General features: G+C 43.5%; 1 protein-coding gene across 1 annotated transcript; it reads left to right on the forward strand.

The window, feature by feature from the left end:
• SLC14A1 (solute carrier family 14 member 1 (Kidd blood group)) lies at positions 1-27,661 on the forward strand. The gene is made up of 9 exons (XM_054583584.1): positions 1-84; positions 6,287-6,441; positions 8,031-8,220; positions 13,877-14,005; positions 16,135-16,327; positions 19,291-19,438; positions 19,617-19,751; positions 24,354-24,403; positions 26,043-27,661. Exons 2-9 carry the CDS (start codon positions 6,306-6,308, stop codon positions 26,214-26,216), a joined length of 1,155 nt encoding a protein of 384 aa, XP_054439559.1. The 5' UTR covers positions 1-84; positions 6,287-6,305; the 3' UTR covers positions 26,217-27,661.
• The last annotated feature ends 285 nt before the right edge of the window (positions 27,662-27,946 follow it).

Here is a 27,946-nt window from a genome sequence, read left to right on the forward strand (position 1 = left end):
TCCTCCTGAGCACCCTCCCTTTTAGCAGAGCACAGTCAGGCTTTATCAGCCAGTGCCTTCTGCCACCGGCAAGCCAGCTGGAGTGTGAGTACCCTCTTCATTTTTAGTCACTTCTAACTGTTGGGCGCTCAGTCTGCTTTAGTTTTTGCTCTTTTTCCCTTGTCTTTGTTTTATTGGAGAAATGTTTCTGATGGTTGGAACTGAGGAGAGAGAGTAAAGTCAGAGTTCTGGTAGACTAGAAAACAACTTCCCAAAGCCACGCGCTTGTTCCTGGAAGCTTGAAAGCGATGTCTGTGTTTGTGATCTCTCAGTTCCATGTGGGGAGAGGGCTTTCAGCAAAGTGGCGCCCAGAGGTGCTAAATGACTCAGAGTTCATCAACGCTGTATGGGGGTTTGGGGCTGTGTTCTTGAAAAAAGTAAGTAAAGTTGGAGGCATATCCCTGTGACTCCAAAAAAGTGGGGTAGTGTCAATGGCCCTTTCCAGCCCGGTTTCACGGATCTTCCTGCATGTGCTGTCACGCTGAAGGGAGTGTACTCACCCATAGGGAGAAGTCCAGTCACAGCGAAGCCATGAATTTGGCAGGTTCTTTGCAGCTGCACTTTTGAATGTGGAATTCAGACCTCAGGGTTTAAGGAGTGGTGTGTTCCCAAGAGATAAGTATTTTAATTAGGGGACAGGAGTACCTGAAGGCATTTTCTTTGTTTCCATTTACAGCTTTAAAGAAAACCGAGTACCTCTCACCATATAATATCAGAAACTACCCAAAATAAAGATTATTGAAAGTACCATATAAATGTCAAAGTTAAAAATCTCTTTAATATGATTGAATGTTTAAATTCTTTCTTCTATATCCATATCTAAAACTTTGACTATTTTTTAAAGTGATACCAGTGTACCTCATTTTATTGCACTTCACTTTATAGTGCTCTGCGTAAATTGTGTGGTATTCTTTTTTTTACAAATGGAAAGTAAGACTCTACTATAAAATAGATTATGACTCACCAAAGGCTCAGATCATGATTAGCTATTTTTTAGCAATAAATTATTTTTAATTAAGGTATGTGCATTGTGTTTTTGGACATAAGACCATTGTACACTTAATAGACTACAGTACCATGTAAACATAACTTTCATATCTACTGGGAAACCAAAAACATTTGTTGGACTTACTTTATTGAGATACGTACTTTATTGCAGTGGTTTGGAACCAAACCTGCAATATCTCCAACTTATGCTTTTACAGAAGACATAGAAAACTGAAGACTTTCATGTCTCTCCAACTGGACAAACTTCTAACATATGCTGGCAATGGAACGAGTTTTACTTTGTATAATTAAATAGGAAATGTTGGTTCAATTGAAATTTTGATACTGCCTTGTGTTAGAATGATGAACCCTGTTTTGTTTCGCTAGTGAACCAGGCTTTCTGCCTCGAGCCAGAAAGCAGCTTTCAGAGCATTCTCGGGATTTTAAATTCGGCACACATGGCCTTGTTGTGGACGTGTCGTGGACACAGGAGAATGGGGCTTACTTGGAGGCAGGGGGAGATGTTTATTTGTCAGAACAGTCACTGGCTCTGGTGAGGGCATAGGGTGAAACTGGGGACGGCCATGCCCTTTGTCATTGTTCAGCCCCCACCTTAGAGTTATTCCAAGGCAGCCATGGAGACAGGCTGTGTTTCTCACTTCACTGTGCCTTAGTGCCTACTGCAGGCTGCACTCAGAAGCTCTTCCCTCACCGTTTGTTGCCTGGAACAGAATCTGGGGGGGCATTAACATGCACCAGACCTGAAGACACAGAGCCGCCGAGTCTCACTGATTCCACTAGGCCGACTCTGCTGAGTGAATTTGAACGGTCTCCACTCTGAACCTCAGTTTTCTCTTCTATGAAATGAAGGCTTAAGCTAGACATACTCTAACACCCCACCTAGCTCTCAAATTTTTCCATCTCTTGGCTCTAAGAAAATATTGATTTCAAGTTCAAAGGATATGATTCTCCAAGATGTGTGTGATTTTGCTGGTGGGTAAAAGGCAGGAACCAGGCAGGGGCTGAAGGCCTAACATTCACACTGAAGAAATGTGGCAGTTCCCGCTTATCTCTCTTTCCTTTTTTCTTTCTTCTTTATTTGTTTAACCCATGTATAAGATCAGAGTCTTACCATTGGGTTTCTTAATGTTGCTCTTTCCCAAACAAAAATATGCATAATGTAACCCATAGGCACATCAGTTTTGTACTTAACTAATTAAATAGTTTAACCACACATAAACGACCCATGCACATGATTTTTTTTCTAAGACACGACAGGGATACATTCCACAATTGCAGATTGTTCTGAATCCCTCTAGAAGAGTGTAAGTTCTTAGGTTTAAAACTAAGCCAGTAGAAGAAAGTAAAAGTTAAATAAAAAGGGGACAAAAAGAGAAATACCACACTTTTAATGTTTTCTGGAACTACTGAAAGAAGCATGATATCCTCAGATGCAATAGAAGTTTTAAAAAAGAAAACATAATAAGCTGCCACACTTGTAGAATTCAACTAAGAATTGTTTGTCATTAACAAGATGATGACCAATATTTAACAATTGTTACTCAGATACAAGGGGAAAAGTGTCATTTAGCATTCTCTGAGAGGAGATTTTGCTATGCGTTAAGTGTAGCTAAGTATCTTATTATTGAAAATAGAGTCCACACCACACCTTCTTACACTTGTAAAGAACAAGACAGGAGATTGTTCTATTGGCCTTGGTCCCCAGGATGGAGCCCTAAGAGTTTGCCCTGAAGCATTTCAGAGCCAAATCCCACTCCTCCCACTAGAATAGACTTCAGATCTGCCAACTTCCTGGTAATGGAAAAACACAGCACAACAAGATCTGTGCGTCGGTCTCTATGCAGGATGGTTTGCTACCGTTGTGTTTCGTTGTAAGCAAAGCAAAATGAACATCCAAATTCTATAGTCGGCCCATTGTCTCTTTGCCGCTGGAGCTCTCAGCTAATGGAGAAGTCAGCCCCTCTGTTGAGGTCTGCGGCCACATCTCCCATCCTCGGGAATCCACCTGGTGTGCTCTCACCTTCCTCCACCTTACAGTTCACCTGGACATCAGAGCCAGGGTACACGTCCTGCTGATTCAGGTATTTTTTTGCCCTTTGGCATGTATGGAGAGTGTGGAGAGGAAGGAGGATGAATGGCTTTGACTGGTGGGGCTGATGACGCCCCTCCTGTTCCTCTTTGAAGGGACCCTTTTGGAAATAAAGCTGGCGAAGCAACATGCAGAGTCTTCTTCTTGCTAAAGTTGGCCTTGGCTCACAAGCGGCCAGAACAGGCCCACAGGCGGCCAGAACGATATACTTCCTTCATGTCTCTGGGAACTTCGGCACCTGCGCTCCTGTGTCTTTCCTGAACAGAACCTGGGAAGTGGGGTCCTCGTGCATTGCTGAGCAGTGCGGCTGGGGCAGACCAGATGCACATGGGGATGGTCCAGAAACTCACACAGCACTGATGGTTCGGATGCTGGGCAGTGGAGCTGTGGGGTTTTGATCACCACAGAAAAGCAAGAGAAAAGTAGTCTGGGTTGAGTTTTTTCGTTTGTTTTTACCTTATCCCCTTATCCTGCTTCTATTTTATTAGGGTTTCTTCTTTTTATTTTCTTGTCCTGCTTTTTTAGTTGAAATTTGATGGCCTCCTTAGTCGCATATGAGAAGTACACACCCTGCTCGACTGCTTTCCATTGTCTTTCAGATAAGGATGGGTGGATTCCTAACATGCCCTAAAGAAATGCACAAAGTCCAGCATGATAAAGTTTTAGAATGAACTACAGCCTTTAAGTTACTGTTTCTCATAACCAGTACTCATGCCTGAGTTCTGCAGCAAACAGTCAGGGTCCGCAGGCCCTCCAGGAGCTTTTTGTAGTTCAGAATAAATGGTTCCCGGGCCTCCAAATCAGCAGCCACTGAAGCCACAGAAAAAGACCCCTCTAAGACATGGAAGCCCCACCACCTATCCCAATATGTGGATCCTGGAGAGACTCCTGGCAATAAGCCTTCTTCATGATGGGCTGTACATTCAGACAAAAACTTAATCTTTAATTAACTTCCGGTAGCTCCACGGGGGAACTCAGGCCACTCAGGTTCCCAGTCACGTCGGGCCAGTTACAATATCAAGTTTCCTACCTATATCTCAAAAATCTCTGAAGCCATAGTGGATTTAAACCCTCTAAAATAAATAAATGTGTGCTGGAAATTTTGAAAGCTTGAATTTGTTCACCCTGGAATAACCCATATAAACCTAATTGTTCCTGCACTTGATGGAAAATGCCCCTTGAATGTTTCCATTCCATGCTGCCTTACAGATCCTGATCTGCTCACTTATAGAAACTCAAGGCTATTGTATCAGAGCTTTTTTTGGTTGCCTAGGCTGAGGCTGATGCTTCTGATAAGTGGGCATAGCTGTTAAAGGTGAGTCACCGTAGCTGAGGAAGGGGCTTACCGAGCAGTATTTTCACTAATGACATTTAAAGAGGGCAATATAAGAAAATAACTGATAGTCATCACTCAGATTGTAAAATGAAAAACAGTTTTTCATAGTTGCTTAATAATTCCGTTTTACAGGTTTAACTACGGGGGCAGTGACCACCATATAGCCTTTGCTTTGGCTCCTGATCTCCAGCAGTTTTCAATTTAAGAATTTCTTAATGCAAAGGTTCATTGAAGGTCTCACAAATGCATGGATCTAACAGTATTTTGCCAAGACAAAATGAGCTTCATCAACTGCATCTAGAATGTGTTCCATAAATACCTTCTACTTTGTGTAATGACTAAGTGTTCACCATTGTTGGAAAGCAGGATGGTTAGTTGGACAATGGAATAATCCAATTAAAGTACAATTGTTACTTAGTAAGAAATCAGTTACCTACATTGGTTTATATACCAGGCTTAGGAGAACACAAAACTAGAGTCAGTATTGAAGGAAAACAAGGCATAACTTTTCTGCCTGTTAGTTGCTCTTTGCTGGCTATGGTAAACAATGATGGGGCTAAAAAGTGCCCTGAGAACGAACCCCTTACTTACAGCCTGGCCCCAGGCGGAAGGTGAGCAGGTTTATCCGCATGGGCTTATCAGCACGGGCTTTGATATTTTCATGGTCCAGTCTCATGTGCCTGTGGCTTCAGCATTCCAGTCATGCCTTTTGGGAGCTTGAGAGTTTTGGTGTTCACCTACTTTACACTTACCTGCTTGTGTTCTGGGCTCCTCTTGCACACTCAAGGTGGTTTGGCCATTGTCTTCTCCCTTTGTCTACCTTTGGGATTATATCACTGGTATTCTGTGGCCACCATCGACACCATGAAACACTTCTGTCCATGTTGGGGCTTCCCTATAACACATTAATCATGAGAAGATGATTAGTGAACACAGGTCTTGGTTATGTTGTTAGTATTTGACTGAAGCATGTTTACTATAATGAAGGCACTGTATATCTTTATATTATATAATTCTTAGATTTCAACTCTTTGGTTTTCAGCAGCTTGGTATACTTCCACCTTACTGATTTTCTATACCTTTGAGTAATGTTATTCTTGCTTTTAAAACATTTCAATAACAAATTCCAAAAATAACTATTATCTGAGGGAGTTATCTGATGTGAGGACATAGTCAAGTAATCTTTGAATTTGGAGAACATGTGTGAAGGGGTTTCTTAGGCAGTGTCGACTTTTTTTTTTTTTTTTTTTTAGTTTTTCTTCCCTTCAAACTTGTAAAAAAATACTTTTTTTATAAAATTAAATTTTAATTTTAAAAGGCTGTTGATTTTAGTAGCTCATTGGTCTGAGGAGTTGGTGAGCATCACTTTGTAATCTGATAACTGGCTCCTTTGATTGACAGCATGAAGCTTAAGCATGTCATGTTAGCTCTTTCTATGTTATTATTTGACTCATGTTGAAATTAACTGTTTTTCAGCCTTTTCCACTAGGCTGAGTGAGATCTTTGAGTCAGGATATAGGTGCTCAATAAATGTTTGTTCAGTTAGAAAGTGTACATTATGAAAATAAAAACCAGAGCCTTCTCATGGTAGCATCAAAGACAGTAATGACAAAAGTAGGATTGAATTCGGGTTTCGGCAATAATGTCCATGATGATATTTCAAGAGGAAAATGGTGCTTTCTTTGTATCATGAGATGTCATCGTCCAGAAGTGTCTTTCAACTCATCCTCTGTGGCTACTCTGAGCAGGCCCAATGCTGGACAGTCTGCAGTATTCTGCATCAGGGTGTTTATGAGCTCTGTTCTTTCCTCAAGGGGACAGGGGAAGAGATCCATGGAGGAGAGCCCTGCTATGGTTAAAGTGGACCGCGGTGAAAGCCAGATTTCATCATGTCGAGGGAAAAGACGCTTTCCCAAGGCGCTTGGCTATGTCACCGGTGATATGAAAGAATTTGCCAACTGGCTTAAAGGTATTTATGCTTCTGTCTATTAAAGAGATGTGAGGAGGGGCTTTGGGAGAAATTGTTTGCTGGATCTGTAACCTCGCAAACAAGCCCATTCACGTGGTGCCTTGGTGTATGACACAACAATCAGCGTTGAGAGAAACAGGTTTTTATTTTTACCAGATTCCAACCTTGAGGGGGTGAGAGCACTTATGCTCAGAGCCCTGTTCTTCCCCAAGGCCCAGCACTTCCCTTGCTTCCCAAAAGACTAAAAGCCAAAACCAATCCCAATAGTTCTCTATATCCTTCTCTGCCGGCTGTGCGAACAGTCTCGCAGCAGCCCTCTCCTTCAGGATCTGGGGTACGATGTCATCAGCCTCCATGTTATGGTCCAGGAAAACATGCCACGTTGCACTGGATCATGGTGGAGTCCAGGAAAGGCACAAGTCCCAAGAGTTTATATAGAATCTGGTTCTGCAAAGCAGTAAGTCAGGGTCTTGCAAGGCAGGGTACTTGATGCCTTCTGAGTCAGCTAGAGTGGGCACGATCAGAGCAGCAGCATGCCAGTCTCTCCCTTATGGCACCAGGCCGCATGGCTGGATCCTGACTACAAACTGCCTAGCTGCTACATCATGGCTCCTTCTCCTCTACACTCTCTCTGCCCACATAGCTCCTATCTCACTACTGGCAGCATGGCTGAATCTCTCTTATGGCTGCCCTCTTCACTGCAAACCAGCACAGTTGCTACCTACCGTCTCAGCCCTCATGGCAAACCCATCTCTTCTCTCTGTCCACCCTTAGTTTAAACCCTGACCTGGAGCTTCCTATGTGACCTCCTCTCCAACCTCTCCTACCATAAGCTACATTTGCCAGTTTCCCATATTATTTACATTCTCTTAGCTGCCACCTTTAGTCAGGGAAAGTATAACTCAGTGATGCAGGGAGCTGCTTCCCTGGCTATGTCACAAGCCAGGAAACCTTCTGAAAGTCACAGACACACCCCTTGCCCCAGGGTGGGAACACACCTGTTAGCTAGCCATCAGCTTGCCAGTGTTTTAAAAAGTATCTTAACTGCTGGGGAACATGCTCTATATCAGGGGCCTTTTGCTTTGCACCCAGTTTCTGTTCTTCTACTCACACTTTTAGTTATAGTCACCTACTTTCTATTTCTTTCCTCTCTACATTTTAACTTTTTATCTCCAAACCTGCAAGCCTCTTCAAACATTTTTTTATGAAGATAGTGGTCAGGGCCAGGCCCTGCTCATATGACAGGAAGACAGCTCACTCCATTTTATAGTTTCGGGACTTAAAATCTAAAATTTTATTATTGGTAATTTATTCCTCTGGCTTAAAAGTCTGTAGCTCTAAGCACAGTAAGTGCATTTGATGCTTTCTGGGGCTGAGGTTCTAGTAGGGGCAGTGTGGGTTGAGCTTAAAAAACTGGATGCTTTTAGGGATCTGGGTGCCACTAAAGGGACAAGTGTTCAAAGAATATAAAAAATAAGGTTCACCTTCATCAGAGGGGATTTGGATGATTTTGCTCAAGGGGGCCTTAAACTTGGGAAGGGACACCCAGCCAGCCGCTTTCTTAGCTCTGCCCATCTCATCTTTTCCAGACAAACCCCTAGTGCTCCAGTTCTTCGACTGGGTTCTTCGCGGCCTATCCCAAGTGGCACTTGTCAACAACCCCATCAGTGGAATCCTGATTCTGGTGGGACTCCTGGTCCAGAACCCCTGGTGGGCTCTCACTGGCTTTGTGGGAACAGTGGTCTCCACCCTCACAGCACTGTTGCTCAGTCAGGACAGGTAAGTGCATCTATTCAAGCCATTTTTCTCACTTCTGAGGACAAAGGAGCCAACTAGTGACTTTGGCAGCCCTAATAAAGCCCCACCCTTTTGAGGGAAAACAACCTTTATTCCACAGACCTCTTTATATTTCCTTTCATTGAAAGGTCAGGGTATTCTTATTCACAGTACTTGAATTAGTAGCCAGTCTGAACAATGCCAAATTCTCATAGCTCTTCATGGTAACCAGAACTAGGCTCCAAGTAGATCACAGAAGAGATTCTAAAGGAATCTTCTTTAATAATTGACCAATTATTTATCATCAGCAATTTTTTTTGGTTTGGCCAAAAATGCATGAGTTCAAAAAAAGTCTTATTGGCTTAATAATCCCTTTTATATCTTGATTCCATGATTCATTCAGGAAATCCATTCTGCTCAGCCTCTAGAGAGATGAGTGACCACAGATTCCAAGTTAGCAAGTTCTGACTGAAGTAGTGTTAGGATATTTTCTGAACTACATAGTAGGTTAGAAATAATGTCTACTTTATAAATTGATCTGTCAAGTGGCCAAATGCTTTATGGTTTTTTAAAAAAGATTATTTATTTATTTATTCTTAGACAGAGGGGAAGGGAGGGAGAAAGAAAGAGAGAGAAACATCAATGTGTGATTCTTCTTGTACACACCCCCACTGGGGACCTGGCCCACAACCCAGGCATGTGCCCTCACTGGGGATTGAACCAGAGACTCTTTGGTTCACTAGCCGGCACTCAATCCACTGACCCACACCAGCCAGGGTGCTTTATGGTATTTTAAAAAGTAATAAATATAAAGAAGTTGTCCAATGTGAAAATATATTGATATGCGGTAACACTTCTCTGATGAGCAGCCTTAGTTTCATTTTACAGTAAAATTACTGAATTAAATGTGACTGAAATGTTAAAAGAAGAAGAAAAAGTGATGAGCTGACTTCGGCCTGGTGTACAAAACACTTCTGACTCACCAGTTCCTTCAGGGAGGCTGCTAGGCTTCCATGTGTTCAAGGTTAATGCGTAATCCCCAGTGGATTGTCATTACACAACTAAACTCTTGTACTCTTACTGTGAATTCTCTAAGGAGATGCCTGGGGAGAGAGTCAGCAAATATGCTACTTTTGCATCAGGTCGAAAGAACCTGATGTGTTCTCTGTAGAGGGTGAGTGATTTGGTATCTAGTATGTGTTGGAGCTGTGGTTCAGGACTGTGCCATATCAAATATTTCTTCATTGCTTTGCTCCAGTGAAAGCTGACCTATTATTTTTTAATCAGGTATATTTCAGAAAATTAGCCATACTCACACATATTAGTTTACAGAACTCTTTTCTTTTCCTCGGTCCTAAAAGGACCTCATTAAAACAGCAATCCTCTGTTTTAAGTGAACACATATCTTCTTGTAGCTTTAACCATATTCTACACCTTGTAGACATTGCCATTAAATTTGTTGACCAAACTCAAGCATTAATTCTGAAAGTCAGTTTTTGAGAGGATAACTCTTTGCATAATGCTCTCCATTGTCATCCTGTTAAGTCCCAATTTCTGAAGGGCATTATCACTTCCTGGATTAAATCAATACAAATTGCATCACCTCACACATGGCCTGCAGGATTATTAAAGGCAGACAAAGGACTTTTGAAAAGGGAGTCCTTCCTCTAATGCTTTTACTCAGAGTGACATCATTTTGCTAATGCACTGGTACCTCCTTCTCCACTTAAAAATAAGCCAAGAAGTTTCTCTCACGTCATCCTCTACCACTGGCTACATCACCTCTGCATCAGGCCCCGCATTTGACCTCACCCAGTCACTTCCTGATCACACCTGTTACCCCATTCGACCTTGAATGTTGGACCCTTCATGATGTCAGATGTTGCCATCAGCTTCTATTTCCCAGTTACGGCATGGGAACCATTTTGACCAGGAGTAGAAACTTTACCCATAAGACAGCTTTTAGGAGTGAAGTTAGCAAGTGCTCATCGGTACATAGGTGGATAAAAAAGCTGTGGTGCATTTACACAATACAGTGCTGCTCAGCAATGGAAGGGAAGGAAATCTTGCCTTTTGTGGAAGCATGAATGGACCTGGAGAGTATTATGCTGGATGGGGTGGGTCAGTCAGAGAGGGACAGGTGCTGCATGATTTTGCTCCTACATGGAGTCTAATGAACAGAATAGACTAGCAAGCAAAATAGAAACAGATTCATAGCTGTCAGAGGGGAGAGGATGGGGAGGCTAGGTGAAGAAGGTAAGGGAATTAAGGGAAAAAAACTCATAGACAACAGTATGGTCATTACCAAAAGGAAATGGGGGTTGGAAGAGACAGGAGAGGGTAAAGTGGGGATAAATGGTGATGGAAAGAGACGTGCCTTGGGGTGGTAACCATACAATATAATATACACATGGTGTATTATAGACATGTACTCCTGAAATCTATATAATTTTATTGACCAATGTCACCTAATAAATTCAATTAAATATGTATATTCTTTTAGGATCCCTTAAATTTCATGACATGCAACTATGGGGCTGGACTGTCAATGTAAGAAACATCCAAACCTGTGAGAATTTTTATGAGGTTTTTTTTTAGCCAAACTGACAATTGCTGGGAAGCAAAATCTCAAGGGGTTGAGAAAATGCTCCAGAAAATGGCAGTTTTACCACTTATTTTATACATCAGAATCAGAGGAGAAGACATAAGGAGGTTACGTGACATCCTTCGGTGATAGATGGGGAAGATGGGAGAAAGCAAAGTGAGTTAACCTCTAGGAGTACATAAAAAGTAAAATAAATAGACATGTACTTCTACTAGGCAAGTACAGGATAGTTAACAGTTAACAATTAACATGATAATAACAACAACGAGGGGATTTGTGGTCTCTGCTTTAGTGCTATGTTTGCGCCCAGACAACTCCGAAAAAGGGAAATTACCCTGACATTTCAAGTGTATGTTATCGTAGGTGCAAAAAGACACTAGACAGCCTCAGATAGTTAAGACTGACCTTTGTCAAGGAAGATACTGGCTTAGGACATGACTACACATCATGACTCACTTTTAACTAGAAAGTTTTAATTTCAGAGCTTGTCAGGTTTTGCATGTGGCCCCTTTTTCATCTACAGGAAAATAACACGAAAGGCAACTATTGGGCTGGACAATATCACGGCAGGCAGCTCCCAGTCTGAGTTATGTTGCAGCAGGCCGCTACTATTGCAACAGGCAGCTACCCAGCTGGGCAATATCACAACAGGCAACTGCTATCACCAGAGGCAACTTCCCAGCTGGGCAATACCACAACAGGCAGCTACTGTCCAGAGGCAACTTCCCAGCTGGGCAATACCACAACAAGCAGCTACTGTCATGAAAGGCAACTTCCTGGACGGGTACTATTGCGAGGGGCAGCTACTATCACAAGAGGCAGCTACCCGGCCAGGCATTATCACGAGAGGTGGCCAGTATCACGATAGGCAGGTCACTATCGTGGCAGGTGGCCACTACAGCGACAGGCGGGGGTCGCTAGCTCGACAGGTTGGTATCATGACAGGGGATTGGTGTCATGACAGGCAGGCCACTATCGCGATGGCGGGACACTATCATGACATGCGACCTCTGTCGCGACGGCAGGTCACTGTCGCGATGGCAGGTCGCTGTCACGGCATGCAACCGCTATCGCAACGGCAGGTCGCTCTCGCGACATGCGACCACTCTCGCGACGGGTGGATCACTGTTGTGACATGCGACCACCATCGTGTAAGGAAGCCAGTATTGCGACGTGCAGGGCACTATTGCGACCAGCGGGTCAATATCGCGACAGGAAGTCATTGTCACAACAAGAGGCCAATGTCACCACAATCAACCATAATCGCAACAGGCAGGTCACTATCACGACAGGCAACCGCTGTCTCGACGGGAGGCCAGTATCGCGACGTGCGGCCACTACCGCGACGGGGCAGGGTCACTGTCGCGACATGCGGCCACTGTCGCGACGAGAGGCCGGGGTCGCGACATGAGGCCACTATCGCGACTCACGGGCCACTATCGCGACAGGCGGCCGCTGTTGGGACAGGCCGCCGCTATCGCGACGTGCGGCCACTATCGCGACGGGGGAGGCTCACTGTGGCCACGTGCAGCTGCTATCGCGACAAGAGGCCGGTATCGCGACATGCGGCCACTATGGCGACGCGCGGGTCACTATCGCGACAGGGCGGCACTATGAGCCAGGCGGCCACTGTCGCGACAGGCGGCCACTGTCGCAACAGGCGGGGCGCTGTCGCGACATGCAGCCTCTGTCGCAACAGGCAGCCAGTATTGCGAGAGGCGGCCAGTATTGGGAGAGGCAGGCACTATCATAAGAGGCAGCTACTGTCACAAGAATTTGTCTCAATCACAACAGGAGGACACTATCACTACAGACAGCTACTAGCACAAGAGGTAGTCTCTATTGCCACAGGCAATTACTATCTTGAGAGGCAGTCACTACCACAAGAGGCACCCACTAACATGGGAGGCAACTATCGCGAGAGGAAGACGCAATCACAAGCAGCCATTATCAAGAGAAAAAGACACTATTGCAACAGGCGGCTACCATCGCGACAGGCAGCCACTACTGCAAAAGGCAACCACAGTTGTGAGAGCAGGACTCCATGGCGACAGGTGGTCACTATCACAAGCAGAAGACATCATCACAACGGGTGGCCACTACCGCAACAGGACTCTACTTTTGCAAGAGGCGGCCACTATTGCAACAGGCAGCTACTATTGCAAGAGGCAACCACTATTGCCAAAGGCAGCTACCGTCGTGAAAGGAAGATATTATCACAAGAGGCAGCCACTCTCTCAAGGAGCAGCTATCTGGCCAGGAACTATCACGAGAGGCAGCCACTATCACAAGAGGCATCTACCAGGGCTGGACTATGTGGCGACAGGCATCTACACAGCTATTCCCATGACAGGTAATAATAGTAAGAGGGAAAATACAATATGGTTTCAAGTGGGGGAAAAAAGGAAGTCAGGTTAAATGCTGAGAAGCAAAAAGGGACTCAAGAAACAATTAGGTGCTAAATATGCACCAAATTAAATGGAGTACTTTGCCAAGTAAAAGAAAAAGTAATTTTCTTTGCAATAACTTGGAAATGTATATTTAGAGTCAACAAAGTGGAAGCACAGGAAGATGAAATATATGCTCAGTTGGAAGGTTAATGTTTATAAGATCAAAGACACTATGAAAGTGAATTTACATTTCAAGAATCTTACATCTCACCCAAAAAATCAAACTTCGGAAACAGTTTCATCTAAAAGTTTTATTCAAGTCAGAGGCTCTTAGTGATTTAAAAGGAATAATAACTTCCCAAAGGAAAGGCTAAAAGGAAACAAACGGTTGCCCTGCTGGTTTCTCTTTCTCCCCTAGATTCTGAAATTCTGTCTTCAGCTATGAAACCTCTGTAGAGGGTTGTTCTCTGGGCACATTTGTATTTTTTCTATGTATTTTTTTCATGTTTTTATTAGTATTTGGCTTTTATAGCCTTTGAAATAAATATCTAAATTAATCTTACTTTCTAATGTGAATATGACCTGGAATTTACAAGTGTCATTAATGCGCAAGTCCAGTCAACATCCACCCAAGAAATGTCTGTGCTGTGTCTCTTGCCCTCAGGTCAGCAATTGCAGCCGGATTGCATGGCTACAATGCCACCCTCGTGGGAATACTCATGGCTCTCTTTTCAGCCAAGGGAGACTACTTCTGGTGGCTGTTACTCCCTGTATGTGTTATGTCCATGACTTGGTAAGTTGTACCTGGTCTGCAGAATGATTTCTAAAAAAATTTCTAGTCGGGAGCAGGAGGAATGGACAGTTACTGCTTAATGGGTTACATGGTGTCAGTTTTGCAAGATGAAAAATGTTCTGAAAAGGGATGGTGGTGATGGTTGTAAAACCAAAGGTTAAATGGTAAATTTCATGTTACATATAGAACACAACTTCTAGAGAAGTTTTCATTTTTATTTTTTCAAACTGTAAGACTTGTTTATTTAGAAAGCCACAGAGATAAAAGATGTGAACAGTAGAAGGTACGGGCTCAGGAAACAAGTTACAGAGGCAAAAGAAGGGGCCCCTAGAGATTCGGAGAGGAGGAGACGATGGTAGTGCGCCGGGGGCGGGGCGGGGGAGGGACAGGGAAGGGGAAGGGCATGGGCAAGCTCCCGGGAGGGAGAGTAAGAAATCACTTTTTTAAATTTAGATTCAGGTTATGTCTACTGGAAAAAGGAAACATTGAAATACACTGATGCATCTGGCCCTTCATACAACCTGTCCCCTCTCCCCAAAGTTCTGATGCCATTGTTCTTGGTTGGGGTTGTTGCCTGGGCCTTGGGAGGTGGTTGTGTTTTTTTTTTAAATCTTCACCTGAGGACATTTTTCATTGCTTTTTTAGAAAGAGGGGAAGGGGGAGAGAGAGAAATACCGACATGAAAGAGAAACATCGATTGGTTGCCTCTCATAGGCTCCCCGACCAGGGATTGAACTCGCAACCTAGGTATGTGCCCTGACCAGGAATCGAACCCACAAACTTTTGGTGTACGGGACGATGCTCCAACCAACTGAGCCATACCGGCCAGGGCCTGGGCATTGGGAGTTTTAAAGGCCCCCAGAGGATCCTAAAGTACAACCAAAGTTGAGAACCTTTCAGTATGTCAGTGGTCCTCAAACCCGCACTGTATCAGAATCATCTGCAGGACTGGTTGAAACACAGACCGCTACTCCCCGCCCCAGAGTTTCTGATTCAGTTCACCTTGGGTGCAGCCTGAGAATTTGCATTTCTAACAAGATCCTGGACACTGCTGATATAGCCAATCCAGGGAACTCCCCTTCACAGAAATTCTTACTGAGGAGTGATGTCAGCATCATAGTAGAATGAGAAAAGATTTCTTTACTGAATTCCTTTTTTTAAAAAATCCTGAATTTTTCGAACTAGTTTCTATGTTGATAATATCCTAAATCTTTTTTTGGAAGCAAATTATTTCCTTCTTACTGTGTCATATTTAGAATATAAAATACTAATATCCACACAAATGAGAAGTAAAGCCCATTGTGGACAGTGTTTGCAGGAGAGCCGCTCGCCCCGGCTGCACCTGCAGGTGTGTGGAGGACAACCTGCCAACAGGGCCGACCTGCTCAGGAGGTAACTTCAGCCTGCTCAGAACAGGTTCAAGGGCAGGAGTCATTGCCTGTGATTGCTTACCACACCACCTCCCCAAACCCATGAAATCTGGAGTTCTGATGTCAAAATGATGGCCCTTTGAGTAAGTCAACGAGTGAGTGTGCAAAAGGGTCCCAGAGACCAGCTAATCCAGTCCCCCAGTTTATAGACAAGGAAGCTGAGGAGCAGTGCCTTGTTCAATGCCACACAATTCATCAACTGCTCAAGGACTTAAAATTCTGTCCCTGAGTTTTGAACGTTTTTCATCCAGCCCACATTACCTGCACCCTCCCTTAGATAATTGTTTATCTTTTGCAAAAAGATGTATACTAAAGACTTGGGTAGATGATAGACAAGTTCAAGTTGCGGTTGCCTCTGGTGGGGAGCAGGCAGCTTTAACTCTGTAGATATTTTATTTCATATGCCTTAAATACTAGAAAGATATTTTTGAAAATTTTTGAAACCTAAATTTATAGCTCGCTGTGAGCAATCCCAGATGTAAGTTTTCAAAAGCAAAAAAAACTGAAAATTGATTTTTTGATTTTATGTAAGAATTAGTCTATGATAGGATTTATCCCCAGCATGTTTAAATTTTTCAAACACAGCACTGTAGGGGCATATTTTATGATGAAACAAAGGCCTTCCATAGTATAGAGATTCGGTTTGTCAACATGCTGTCACATGCATATTCTCCCATTCTGTTCTGTTGTTGTTTTTAGTCCGTTTTTCTCAAGTGGGTTGAACTCCGTGTTCGCCAAATGGGAACTCCCTGTCTTCACCCTGCCCTTCAACATGGCGGTAACCATGTACTTTTCAGCTACGGGACATTACAATCCGTTCTTCCCAGTCACCTTGATCACACCTGTAACCTCAGTTCCCAATGTCACCTGGTCTGAACTCAATGCCCTGCAGGTAAGATACACTATCTCCTCACATTCCTCTGGCTCCGGAAGACATCCAGGGTCCTCCTGGTTAGTCGTTCGTGGGTACCAGAGCCTTTTAGAGACTCACCTGTAGGGGGGTTTTGCTGTCTTTGTCTTGCCAGCTAAAGCATTTGTTCTCTGAAGACCTGGGCTCTAAGGGGTTGTTTTTTTTAATGACTGTTTGGTCAAAGCTAACTTTTCCCCTCTTTACCTAAGATCTGCAGTGCTAATTCCAGAGTATAACTGCACTGGAAACCAGATACTCTATTGCAAACTTGGTCCTTGTTTGGGTGGGTGTGATGGGAGCCAGCCACTGATGCTGGGGGACCTCCAGCCTGGGGCTAAGTCCTCCATAACCTGCCTGCTCCAATCAAAAGTACTGGCTGTTTGCTGTTATATCTACCGCCTCTCTGTTCTGCTTTTCTTATGGTCAATCTCACAGAATAAGTACAATAATTCAGGGTCCTCAAGCTTTGGTAGGAATCAGAATCATTGTTTCATAAATACCAATATAAGCACCAGCTCAGACTTCCTAAATCATAATCTCTGGGGGTGGGGCCTGGAAACCTGTATTAACAAGCTCCGCAAATACTTGTAATGTGGGCCAGAGTTTGAGAACCACTATCATAGGCTGTATACTATGTATTTCTTTACAGATGTACATAAAGAGAACACCACTTTTTAACACCTGGTTAACCAACATAAAATTCCAGCTCTTCCTATTGGCATTTATTTAATAAATCTGTCTAAGGTTTCCTGATCATTAAAAACTAGAGAGCACTTTAAATCAGAAGAAAACCAATGAAATCTTACCTTTCCTCACGTGCAAAAGACCAGCTTTGCTACTACCAGGTTATGAAACACCTTTTGCTGTCCTCTGTGCTGAGCAATCAAAATATGTCTGAAGTTCAAGCAGTCTTTTCTTTAGCTTCTTGCCCAGAAAATAATGGGAGCATTTGAAAATAACTCAGAAGGGAAATCAAAAATTTATTATAACTCCCCATGAAAAATGACATAAAGAAATGTTCGTTAATCAATCTTAAATTGCACTCTCCAATACAGTAGCTATTAACCCCATGTGACTATTTTAATTTAAATGTAAAATGAATTAAAATTTAAATTTACAAATTTGTTCCTTAGCCTCACCAGCCACATTTCAGGTGCTCAATAGCCACATATATTAGACAACAAAGATGTAGAATATTCCAAGGTCACAGAAAGCTCTGTTAGACAGTGCTGATCTAGGGAAGTGGGGGGTCTTGTCCTTCCCCTTCCTCTGAACTACCACCTCAGCATCAGCATACTTATTTCCCATCTTGCCCAACCCCCCATCTCCCTGGCTACCTGAAGGACAGTTCTGCTGGATGTACCTGTGTCATGTTCTCTGGTCTAGAGTAAACAGAAAAAAATCTTGTGTAGACATGAAAATCCAGCATGGGCTGAAAGAACTTAGGGTCCATCTTAGGGTAGAATCAAACTCAAAGTATATGGTTCTGCGCACTGAGCAAGGACCAAATGAGCATTTGGAAGCCAACGTTACATCCATCTTAACATATGAAGACAGAGGACACTTCCTCGCACCAAAACTGGGACTTCCTGTATCAGTCACTGCCCCTTGAAGGCCATCGACAAAAGATGCACATATGACCTGGGGGAGGCATCTTTTTTTTTAAATCCTCACCCAAGGATATATCTACTGATTTTAGAGAGAGGAGGAGGAAGAGGCAGACAATTTATAAGTTGTCTCCTATACAAGCCCCAACCGGGGATCACACCCACAACCTAGGTATGTGCCCCGACCAGGAATCAAACCCGCGACCTTTTGGTCCATGGGATGATGCTCCAACCAAGTCACCCAGCCAGGATAGAAGGCATCTTTCAGCAAATGGCCTTGGTCATAAGGGAAGTAACATGACTAATTGTGCCAATCTTGGCCCTACCAGGAGTGTTGTTATACAGAATTATCATTTGTGCACTGGCCAGTTGGCTCAGGTGGTTGGAGCGTCGTCCCATACACCAAAAGGCTGCAGGTCGGTCCTTGGTCAGGGCACATACCTAGGTTGTGGGTGCAACCCCGGGTCAGAGCATGTACAGGAGGCAACAGATCAATGTTTCTCTCTCATAGGTATTTTTTTCCCTCTCCATTCCTCTCTTCCTAAAAATCAATAAATATCCTCAGATGAGGATTTAAATTTTTTTTTTTAATTTAAAAAAGAGAATTATCATTTGTTACTTCAAATCAAACCCTATACCTTAAACTGCCATTCTGTCAACACATTAGCTGAATTCAGGCCTCAGCCAGAAAGTAAAATTGTGACTTTTACATGTTTTCTTGTGCTTAGAGGACTGATGGTCGTTGATATTAGAAGCAGCTAAGGATACCTTGGTTTAAAATAATACATACTCTTGTTAACAAGATAAGTGTAAATATGGTCCCAATTCACAAACTTGCCACTAATTGCTTCTGAATTGAGGACAAGGTAACCTGATTTGAGTCTCTGGCCTTAGCATTAACCACCAGATTTCAGGGGACTAATAATATTTCTATGGACTGGAGAGATGAGTGGATGGACAGCTGAAAGCAGTGGGGGCACAAGCTATGGTCCCTGCCTTCCTCACGGGGAGGTGTGGGAGAGCCTCACAGCGGCACCAGTGATAGCACACAGGGAGCTTAGCCGTTACCAGGGTCAAGTCTCAGTGCAAGCAGGAGAGCCAGGGAGTGAGGAAGCAGGTTCTGTGTGCACCAGGGAGGGGCTGGTATATCTCTGGGGATAAAGCAGAAAAATGACTGAGACTTTTCTGTAAAGAAAGAGAGAATTTTTAGAATCAGTAACACTGATCTCAAAAGATGAGATATGCTAAATCTAAAATTACTTTGTACGTGCTTGTGGATGTCCTACAAGTTTCTGTCCCGTTGTCTTAATGACTTTATTTCCTAAATTATTTTTGCAGCTATTGAAATCCCTGCCTGTGGGTGTTGGCCAGATATATGGTTGTGACAATCTGTGGACAGGGCTCATTTTCCTAGGCGCCATCCTACTTTCCTCGCCAGTCACGTGCCTGCACGCTGCAGTGGGATCGCTGATGGGGATAGCAGCAGGTAAGCAGGCGCTGTGCCCCAAGCATTGTTTCAGGCATCTCCTATACTCCAGACCATTCTTAAGGTCTCTGCTTCCAAGGAACCAACAGGAGTTCTCAGGTGCTTGCACCATCCCACACCCCTTCCAGAGCACCCTGCCTTTCTTCTGCAGCTCTGACTCCTCCCGTCTTTCTAACAGCACTCAGTCTTTCGGCTCCATTTAAGAACATCTACTTAGGACTCTGGGGTTACAACAGCTCTCTGGCCTGCATTGCGATTGGAGGAATGTTCATGGCGCTCACCTGGCAAACCCACCTCCTGGCTCTTGCCTGTGGTGAGTACCACGTGCATCTCGGGGGAGGGTCGCTCATGACTCTGGGATCAAAGTCCAGGACAGACAGTTAAAAAGGACAGCATGGGAAACCAGGGCTGGGGTTCTAGTTTAGGACCTGTGCTCTCTAAGTGTGTGACCAGGGCAAGTGACATCCCCTCTCTGGGCATGTTCAAATCAGCTCTACCTGGCTCTGTGGCTATTGAGACGGAAGGGCCTGCTGAGTTGTATTACAACATGTGTATGTTGGAGGATAGAAATTCAACTTATCCTATGTTCTTCCTACGAGTCATTTGACCCAAGAAACTAAAAGGAAATAAGCTAAATACAGAGCCATTTCCCCCAGTGAATCAGGAATTTTGTGCTAAGACCTTTTGAGAATCACTTTAACCCAGCTCTTCTCAGGCTTGAGGGTGCATCAGGATTACCCTGAAGGTGTGTTAAAATGCAGACTGGTCAGACTCTAATTGATTGTTAGATGTGGAGGAAGGAATTTGCATTTCTAACCAAGTGTGAGGTGGGGCTGTTGCTCTGGGGACCACATTTTGTGAACTGCTCTATTAACCCTTTCTGACCCCTATATTCTAGCCAGACTCATCCAGTCAGAGCTAGAAGGGGTTCTGGAGAGCTTCACCCCATTCTTCTCATTTTACTGTTGGGGTACTAAGGCCAAAAGACATCCAGTCAGTTGCAGGTAATGCAAACCCACAATCCGCATTTGCTAACGGCCTGGAGAATTACGCCCACTGCACTACTCTGCTCCCCTTTAGTAGCGTTCAGGCCTCAGGTGAAAACATCCATTCAGATTTGAAAAGCTAAGGACTTCTCAGGCCATTGTAGTTTCCCATAGCCAGGACAGTCCTAATTCCATATAGGTAAAAGCACCTAAGATAACGTGCTAGACTGAAGGGAATGATACTCCCTGGGGTCCAAAGGGGTGGAGAGATAGTGGAATGTGCAGAAATTACTTCAAATCTAATAGAAATATTTGTCTAGTCAGTTTATAATCAGATTGATCGATCCAAGGTATCTAAGTCATTATTAAAATGGCAGACCCCATGCCAGGCAGGATTTAGATTAGATTCCTGTATTGGGCAAAGGGTGGGATGAAACCAAGGATTTCTAAGGCCTCCTTCAATTTTCATTTCCTGGCGCTGTGGCAAGGATAACAATACTCAGGCTGCCCCTTGTATGTCATTTTCCCAAATTCTTTGTAACTACACAGTTATTTCCCCTAATAACCTTGTCAAAACTTTTTGCTCATTCTACCATATTTATTCATAAGCTTAGGACAAAAGAGAAGGCTACAAGAGATTATATGGCCATCTGAGCTCAGCTGGGTTAGAATCTTTATTCTGAGATTAGTTTGAGGTTTCAGACCTTCGTTTGGAGTGATACCTTTATTTTGTTGTGTTAGCAGCAGCAGCAAATACGTATTAAACACTCATGATACAACCCAGACAGTACTAGTGAGAGCTAGGGATTCAGATCCCTGGTGGTTCCTGTGCTCAGAGAGGTTCAGTTAAAGGCAGAGGCCAGGTGAGTGAGAGAGAGAGCCCACGGGAGACCATCTGATATTTATAGAAGAATAAGGAGACATCTATAGCCCAAGATATTTGGGGGAAGACTACAGTTCAGAATCATCAAGAAGTACCTCCTAGAGAAGCCGGCTCTTGCTTAAGTCCTAAAAACTGAGGGGAGACATTCTCGTTGGTAGAGAAGTTGGTCTGGACCATGGGCACAGCCTGAGCACATCCTTAAAGATCAAGCGGAAACTGTTTTGTTTTGGTCATAAGAGCTGTTGATGAGGACTTGACGGACCACGGACAGGGATGAAGCCAAAGCTGTTAGCGGACGTATTTCCCCAAAGCAGGAATATCTTCATTACTCTATTATAGAAGTAGCACTGGCTTATTGAACAAAGCAAAACAAACAAAAATCCAGTCAATACAGAAGACTATAAAGCAGACCGATAATTCTTCATCCTACTCCCCGGATAGAACGTTTTTGCCTCCCTCTTTTAAGAACCTTATGATTACATTGCGTCCACTTGAATGACCCAGGATGATATCCCTATCTCAAAATTTCTAACTTAGTCACTCCTGCTAAGTCCCTTTTGCCATGTAAGATAACATAGTCACAAGTTCTGGGGATTAGGACTTAGACCTTTTTGGGGACCTACCACACCTACCTTCCTTTGTGTAGGTCAGATGGTTTCTCCTAGTTTAAGGTAATGGTTAGGGCAGTATACTGAATCAGTTAGGAGCTCCGAGCCTGGTGCCAAAATTCCAGCTCTGCCACTTTTGAGTTTAATAAATGCCAAATTCACCCCACAAAGGCCATATTAATTCTCCCGCCACGAGCAGTGTGCAAGAGAGTCCGTCTTGTCCACACTGAGTATTATCAGTCTTGTTCATTTTAGACATCAAGTTTTGAGGCAGACCTCCAGCAGCTCTTGGAAAGCAAATATCACATATCAAATGCCACAGCAAGGTTCAGCTTGCCCACATTACCCGGATACTGTCAAACAAAAACCAACCTTGTCAGCCAAGGTAAATAAACAGCAGGCATTTATCACAAAGGTGCTCTTTTGTATGGCTTGATCAGAAAAGAAGACTTGGCAAACTCCGATAGGCCTGGCAATGCTGCCTTCCCTACCTCTAACCCAGAAACTGTAGGGTCAGGGAATCCTTCGATTTTGTTATTTTTATCAATACAAACTGTAAACACATTTTGTATCTCTTGCGTGGCCGAGGTATCATAGTAGGACTCTGTTGGGAAGGACATTGTCTGTGAAGAGCAGAAACCCAGTCTTGCCTCCAGCACTCAAGGAGTTTTTCTGTCCCTCAACTATTCAGAACACTGTTGGGGGCGTCACCTACAAACTGTCACGTGCAGACTTTCACTTCTGACAAAGGCTTTCCCAGTTCCATTCAGAAAGTCTTAATTGATAGGCAGCTGCTATTAGGTAGTCTGACGCTCTTACTATGAACAGAAAGGCAACTTGGAACTGGAGATCACTCTGCAACAGAGTAACAGTATGAGACTTGAACGCCAAGACTGTGTCTTAGAAATGCAATAGGTATTAAAAGGACAGAAATGGCAGTAAGGTCTCATGTGCTCAAGAAAGGTGTCATAGAAGAGCTGGCACTCAAGAGAGCAAGGACAAAGTGTCCCTGGTGCTTAACGGAGGGCCAGGGAATATTTGCTACATAAATGAATGAAGGAATGAAATGGGAAAAAAAAAAAGAATAAAATTATGGAAACCAAGCACAGAAAACCTTTCAACATGAGCTGTTGCACCCTTGTGCTCAGAGCAGTATCTCAGTCCCATGGTGACAGGGATGAGTAGGCAGCTGTTGTTGTAGAAATACATGATTTCATTTGAGATTCACCCCTCCTTGTAAAGTATGTCTCCAAGTTGCCTTTTTACAGACCATGCAACTAGATTCTGAGAAGTTCAGCGATTTCTTGTACAACAAACAAAATGGCAGAGCTGAGACTTGAAATCCAGACTGTTTCCAAAGACGAGTCTTTCCCGCAAGCATGAGACAATTCAGATGTGAACGAATTAGGTATAAATATCAGTGTAAAAACACAAAATCTTGATAAAAGGATAGAAATGAGGCTCTCAGGTTCCTCCCACCATTTCCTGCCCCACCCCTCCACCAAGAGAGCTGCTGAGGTTTCTCACCAGACAGGGAGACTAGGTGGTGAGCGCGTCTAACAGTGTCCTGGTGGCCCAGGTGGCTGCGTGGGCGTCCTTCTTCAGTCTGCTTCCCTGAGTCTCCTTGAGCCCCCTCTTCAACCAAGACTGCGGAATTAGTGATTTGCTAGTTTGAGATCTTTGTTTTTGCTGTTTTACATTAAATGTCACACATACGCTCAAATCTCAAATTACCTACTCTAAGATTCGTGCTCACTCAAAGTAAATTTAAAAAGAACGTGTTTATTCATTGACCTCTATGCCAACCTTAATGGTATTTAGAAAAATGTTATTCTGGGGAGGAATCCCAAGTTTGTGTTCAGTTTTCTGCTGATCTCTGAGTTACTATTTTTTTATTTTTTAACACCATGATTTTTTTTTTTGTAACTGTGAATTCTAACCATTAAGAATCCTAGATATAGTCAGATGCAATAAAGAAACCACACTATCTCAAGAAACATTCATAAGTTTTCTTTTAATTCAACTGTGCTTGGATGAAATAACAGAGAAGTTTATTTGTTATGGAAGGAGTTTTCCTTAAGTACCAGCAAAGCAGCAACAAAACAGTAAGCACAAAAAGCCACCTTTTATTGAGTACTTACTGGGTGCGAGGCCCAAGCGTTACCTCCTTTCATGCTCACACCAGCCCTGTGAGAGAAATATTCCTATAACCTCCCTTGTACAGGTGAGGAAGTGGAGGCTTAGAGAGGCCACCAAGCTCCTAAGTGGCAGAGTCTGTATTCAAACCCAAAGCTGCTGACTCTGAACTCACACTTGTAACCAAGGTGCTGGGCTAGCGGGCAAAATGGGAAAATTTACATTCCAGTAGGTTTATACCAGAAGGCAGTCTCTCTGTGATGAAATGAAACCCACCATTGTTCTGTCTTCTTTTTTTGTAGCCCTGTTCACTGCCTACCTCGGAGGCAGCATGGCAAACATGATGGCTGTGGTGAGTTTGCTTTAATCTTACTTTGTCTTCAGCATGACTGACCAGTTTTCAGTGGTATGGAAACCCTCCCGAAGTCCACACAGGTGGTGTCCCTGGTAGGATCCACGACCATGACAGCCACCACTTTCCTTTTTCTTGTGCATGTCTTATCCTCATTCACCTTCCAGCATCAGAGTAAATTTTAGTCCAAATTACAATCACCAAGCTTGTTAAGAATATCAGATTACTTGATTGAAAGAAGTGAAACTTAGGTTGTATAACATTACCAAATTTACACTCTAACTCTTGAGTATCAAGAAGTTAACTTTAGAGTATTTTTTAATTTAAAAACTAGGGCTATGTAGTAGTTGAGAAAGCAGGAAAGGGAGGAAAAAGATAATTGGCTAAAGACCCTTTTCCTTTTTTGAAAAAAATCAAGCCAACAGTTACATACCCTTTGTCCTTTTAAAGCCCCCAGTCAGTCACCAATAGGACTTGTTTAGACCCATATCCTAGCTGAATTAATAAGCAAAATTATCACCCATTACGTGTACCCTGCCGCCTTTCTTAGCACTATCTGGCCTTTGACGTTTTCCTCCTCATACTAGAAGGAACCTAGTATGACTTGTTCCAGGATCCCCCCTCCCCGGGCCCTGGATTTTCTCTCTCTTCCACCCACCACTGCAGGTGATACAGCACCAGCTCCTGGTAGCTCAGTCCCCGTGGATATGGTCATGGCTGCCAATGGATCAAGACAATATCTGGTCCTCTCAACAGCGGCACAGAGTGTTTATGGGAGAGTCTTCTGGAAACACAGTATCTTTCTGGCAGAAAGTCGAAGTGCCACCATAGGCATGACAGGCAGTATATTAGAGCATTGCAGGTCCCCTCGCATCCCAACAAAGGGCCACAGACATCAGTCCATGGACCAGAATAGACAGGCTGCACAGCAGAGTGAGCTAGGGAGACTTTCAAAAATACAGATCCTTAGGCCCTGTTCCTTGGCATTTCTGATAGAATGGGCCTGATAAGTGCTTGGGCACCTGTGTTTTTTAACCCTGTCCTCAGATGATTCTGTTGTATAGTCAGGTTCAAGGACCATCATACCCCCTGGGTCTTTGCATAGGGCCAGACCTCACCGAGTGCATGGTGCACGCTCAGAATCACGTGATCACATGCATAGTGAAGAAGAAAGACTTACCCTCAAGTTATGTAGAGCCTATTTGGGAGACGGGATAAAAAGAAGTGAAGCAAATGGAGTCCAAGACCTAGTTTGGTTGAAAATCAAAGGGAAAGAGGTCACTGTGGGCTGGACTAATCAAAGAAGGCCTTGTGAATGTGATGAGCAGTCAGGAGCCATTGGTGGTTTGCTGAGTGTCATCTTTGTGTGCCAAGGATGATCTTTGCACCTCTGAATGTATGAGAGGGAAGGGAAGCTATATAAGACAGAAATATAACCGACCACCTTAAAGCATGGATAATGACATTTCCACTGCTAAATGCCCTGAAATCTCAGACTTAGTCTCCGGAGCAGAAGCAGAGTCCAGAGCAATGGCACATCCCCCTGGGCAGGATGAGAACAGAGTGACAGATGATGCTTTGGGAGGATTAGCTTTCTAACAAGGTCTCAGGAGCATGTGGCTTGTCTCTTTTCCCTCAGGTCGGAGTGCCATGTTGTACCTGGCCCTTCTGCTTGGCCACACTGCTGTTCCTCTTGCTGAACACGAAAAACCCCAACATCTACAAGATGCCCCTCAGTAAAGTCACTTATCCTGAAGAAAACCGCATCTTCTACCTACAAGCCAAGAAAAGGATTGTCGAAAGCCCTCTGTGAGAGCAACCTTCACCCCCCCGCCGTGGTCACACGTCATTTCTGACTAACTGCCCCAGGTGGCTTCCGGGGCCTCCGCGAACCATTGTTTTTCACTAGTAACCACTTTCCTACTCACCCACCAGCGATCTGTTCTTATGCTAACTTTGTAGTTTTCTTTTAGACTCCAGGAACATCCCTAAACATGTGAGAGACACATCCATGTGCTTTTTCTATTGAATTTTAAACCCTTATGGGGCATTGGCACTAACACTGGATTATATTTATAAAGCCACAATGCTCCAGCACAAAGAGGAAGTGAGACTGGCGCTAAATATTGATATTTATTGATATTTTTGATGTTTAGCTGGTTAGATGATGTTAACAGTATTAAAAATTAAGCTCTGTAAATCAACTAAGCCTTAAGGGAATGGAATTCATGGTCACAAAATCGAAGTCAGCCCCGAATCCTCAGATAAGCAGTATGGCTTGTGACAATCAATGCAAGCGACACACTCTGGTGGCGGCCAACGTGGCAGAGGCGCAGCCGATGGCTGAGCCTGCTCCCAGCTCCTCCCAGCATGGCCTCGGTGTTGCCACTGTGTGTGCGTCACTCACAGGAGATAAGGTTGGGTTTTTCCAAGGTGACAGAGCTGCAGTGGGGAGAAAGGGCTTTTGTCAGTCAAAATGATTCTGTATTGTTACTTTTATTAGAGATTGCAAAGGATTTTTTAGGTAGAGTTTATTATCTTTTTCTCATAAGAATGTCCCCTTCAGTATGTTTCACTTCAGTATTTCGGAGCAGGCAAGAAGTCAAACTGTGGAATCTTAAAGGTTTTTTCCTCTCTGGGTTTGCAAGTGCTCCGTGCGACATACACAGTTTGCTGAATCAATAAACATGAAAAGGGAAGAAAACTTACAAATAGTTTAGGGAGAAGGTCACTTCTTCCTTTTCTCAGGAAAACAAACAAACATTGTTCCCATTTGAAAACCTTGTGACCAAAGCCTTTTGAAACCATGGCTTTGCAACTGTCATAGAGTCGCATATATTCTTGTGGAAAAATTAAAATTGCAGTGTTTGAACTGAAATCTCTCTGGTTAGGGAATTTGTGAAATAAGACTGGGGGGAAGAGAGGGGGAAGCCAGCATAAGCAAGGACAACCAGGAGTAAAGAACCTGGCGGTAAACCAGCGGCCTCTAAAATGTCTCCAAGTCCACCTTCAGAACGGAGCCCTATCCAGGGTGCTAATCCCACCCCTTCTCCCCGTGTGCTCACACAGACTTGTAAATAAGAACATTTTAAAGCCTTGTATATTGTCCAATTTAAATGGGATTGATTTTCTCAAGCTATTTTTGTTACTAAGCATTAGCCTAAAATTAAGTATTTTATGAGTTTTCTTAGAGAGCACTTGTATTTTTTTCCTGTTGTTTATATAACAAATTTCTATGTAAGAATACAAATAAATTATACTCGCAGCTCAGTTTTGTGTAAATTTTGTTTAAAAGTCATACGTGCCTTTTATAGCTATTGTTCATATTAACAATCACATGTGTAAGAATGTATTGCTTATATCTCAAGCTATTAGAATCCTATTTCTTTCTTATACTTGGCAGTAGCATCAGAGTTGTATCTGAGCAAAACCTGTTCGATTTCATATTCATGGGCCCATCCCCTGGGGTATCCTCTCAACTGTCATTGCTCTACTCACTCAGGGATGAGAACGGATTACCGAGGACAGTCACAGGATAGATGT

This window comes from Pteronotus mesoamericanus, unplaced genomic scaffold (assembly GCF_021234165.1).
Source record: "Pteronotus mesoamericanus isolate MK-2021 breed Mesoamerican mustached bat unplaced genomic scaffold, CSHL_Meso_final contig_74, whole genome shotgun sequence".
Lineage (NCBI taxonomy): Eukaryota > Metazoa > Chordata > Mammalia > Chiroptera > Mormoopidae > Pteronotus > Pteronotus mesoamericanus.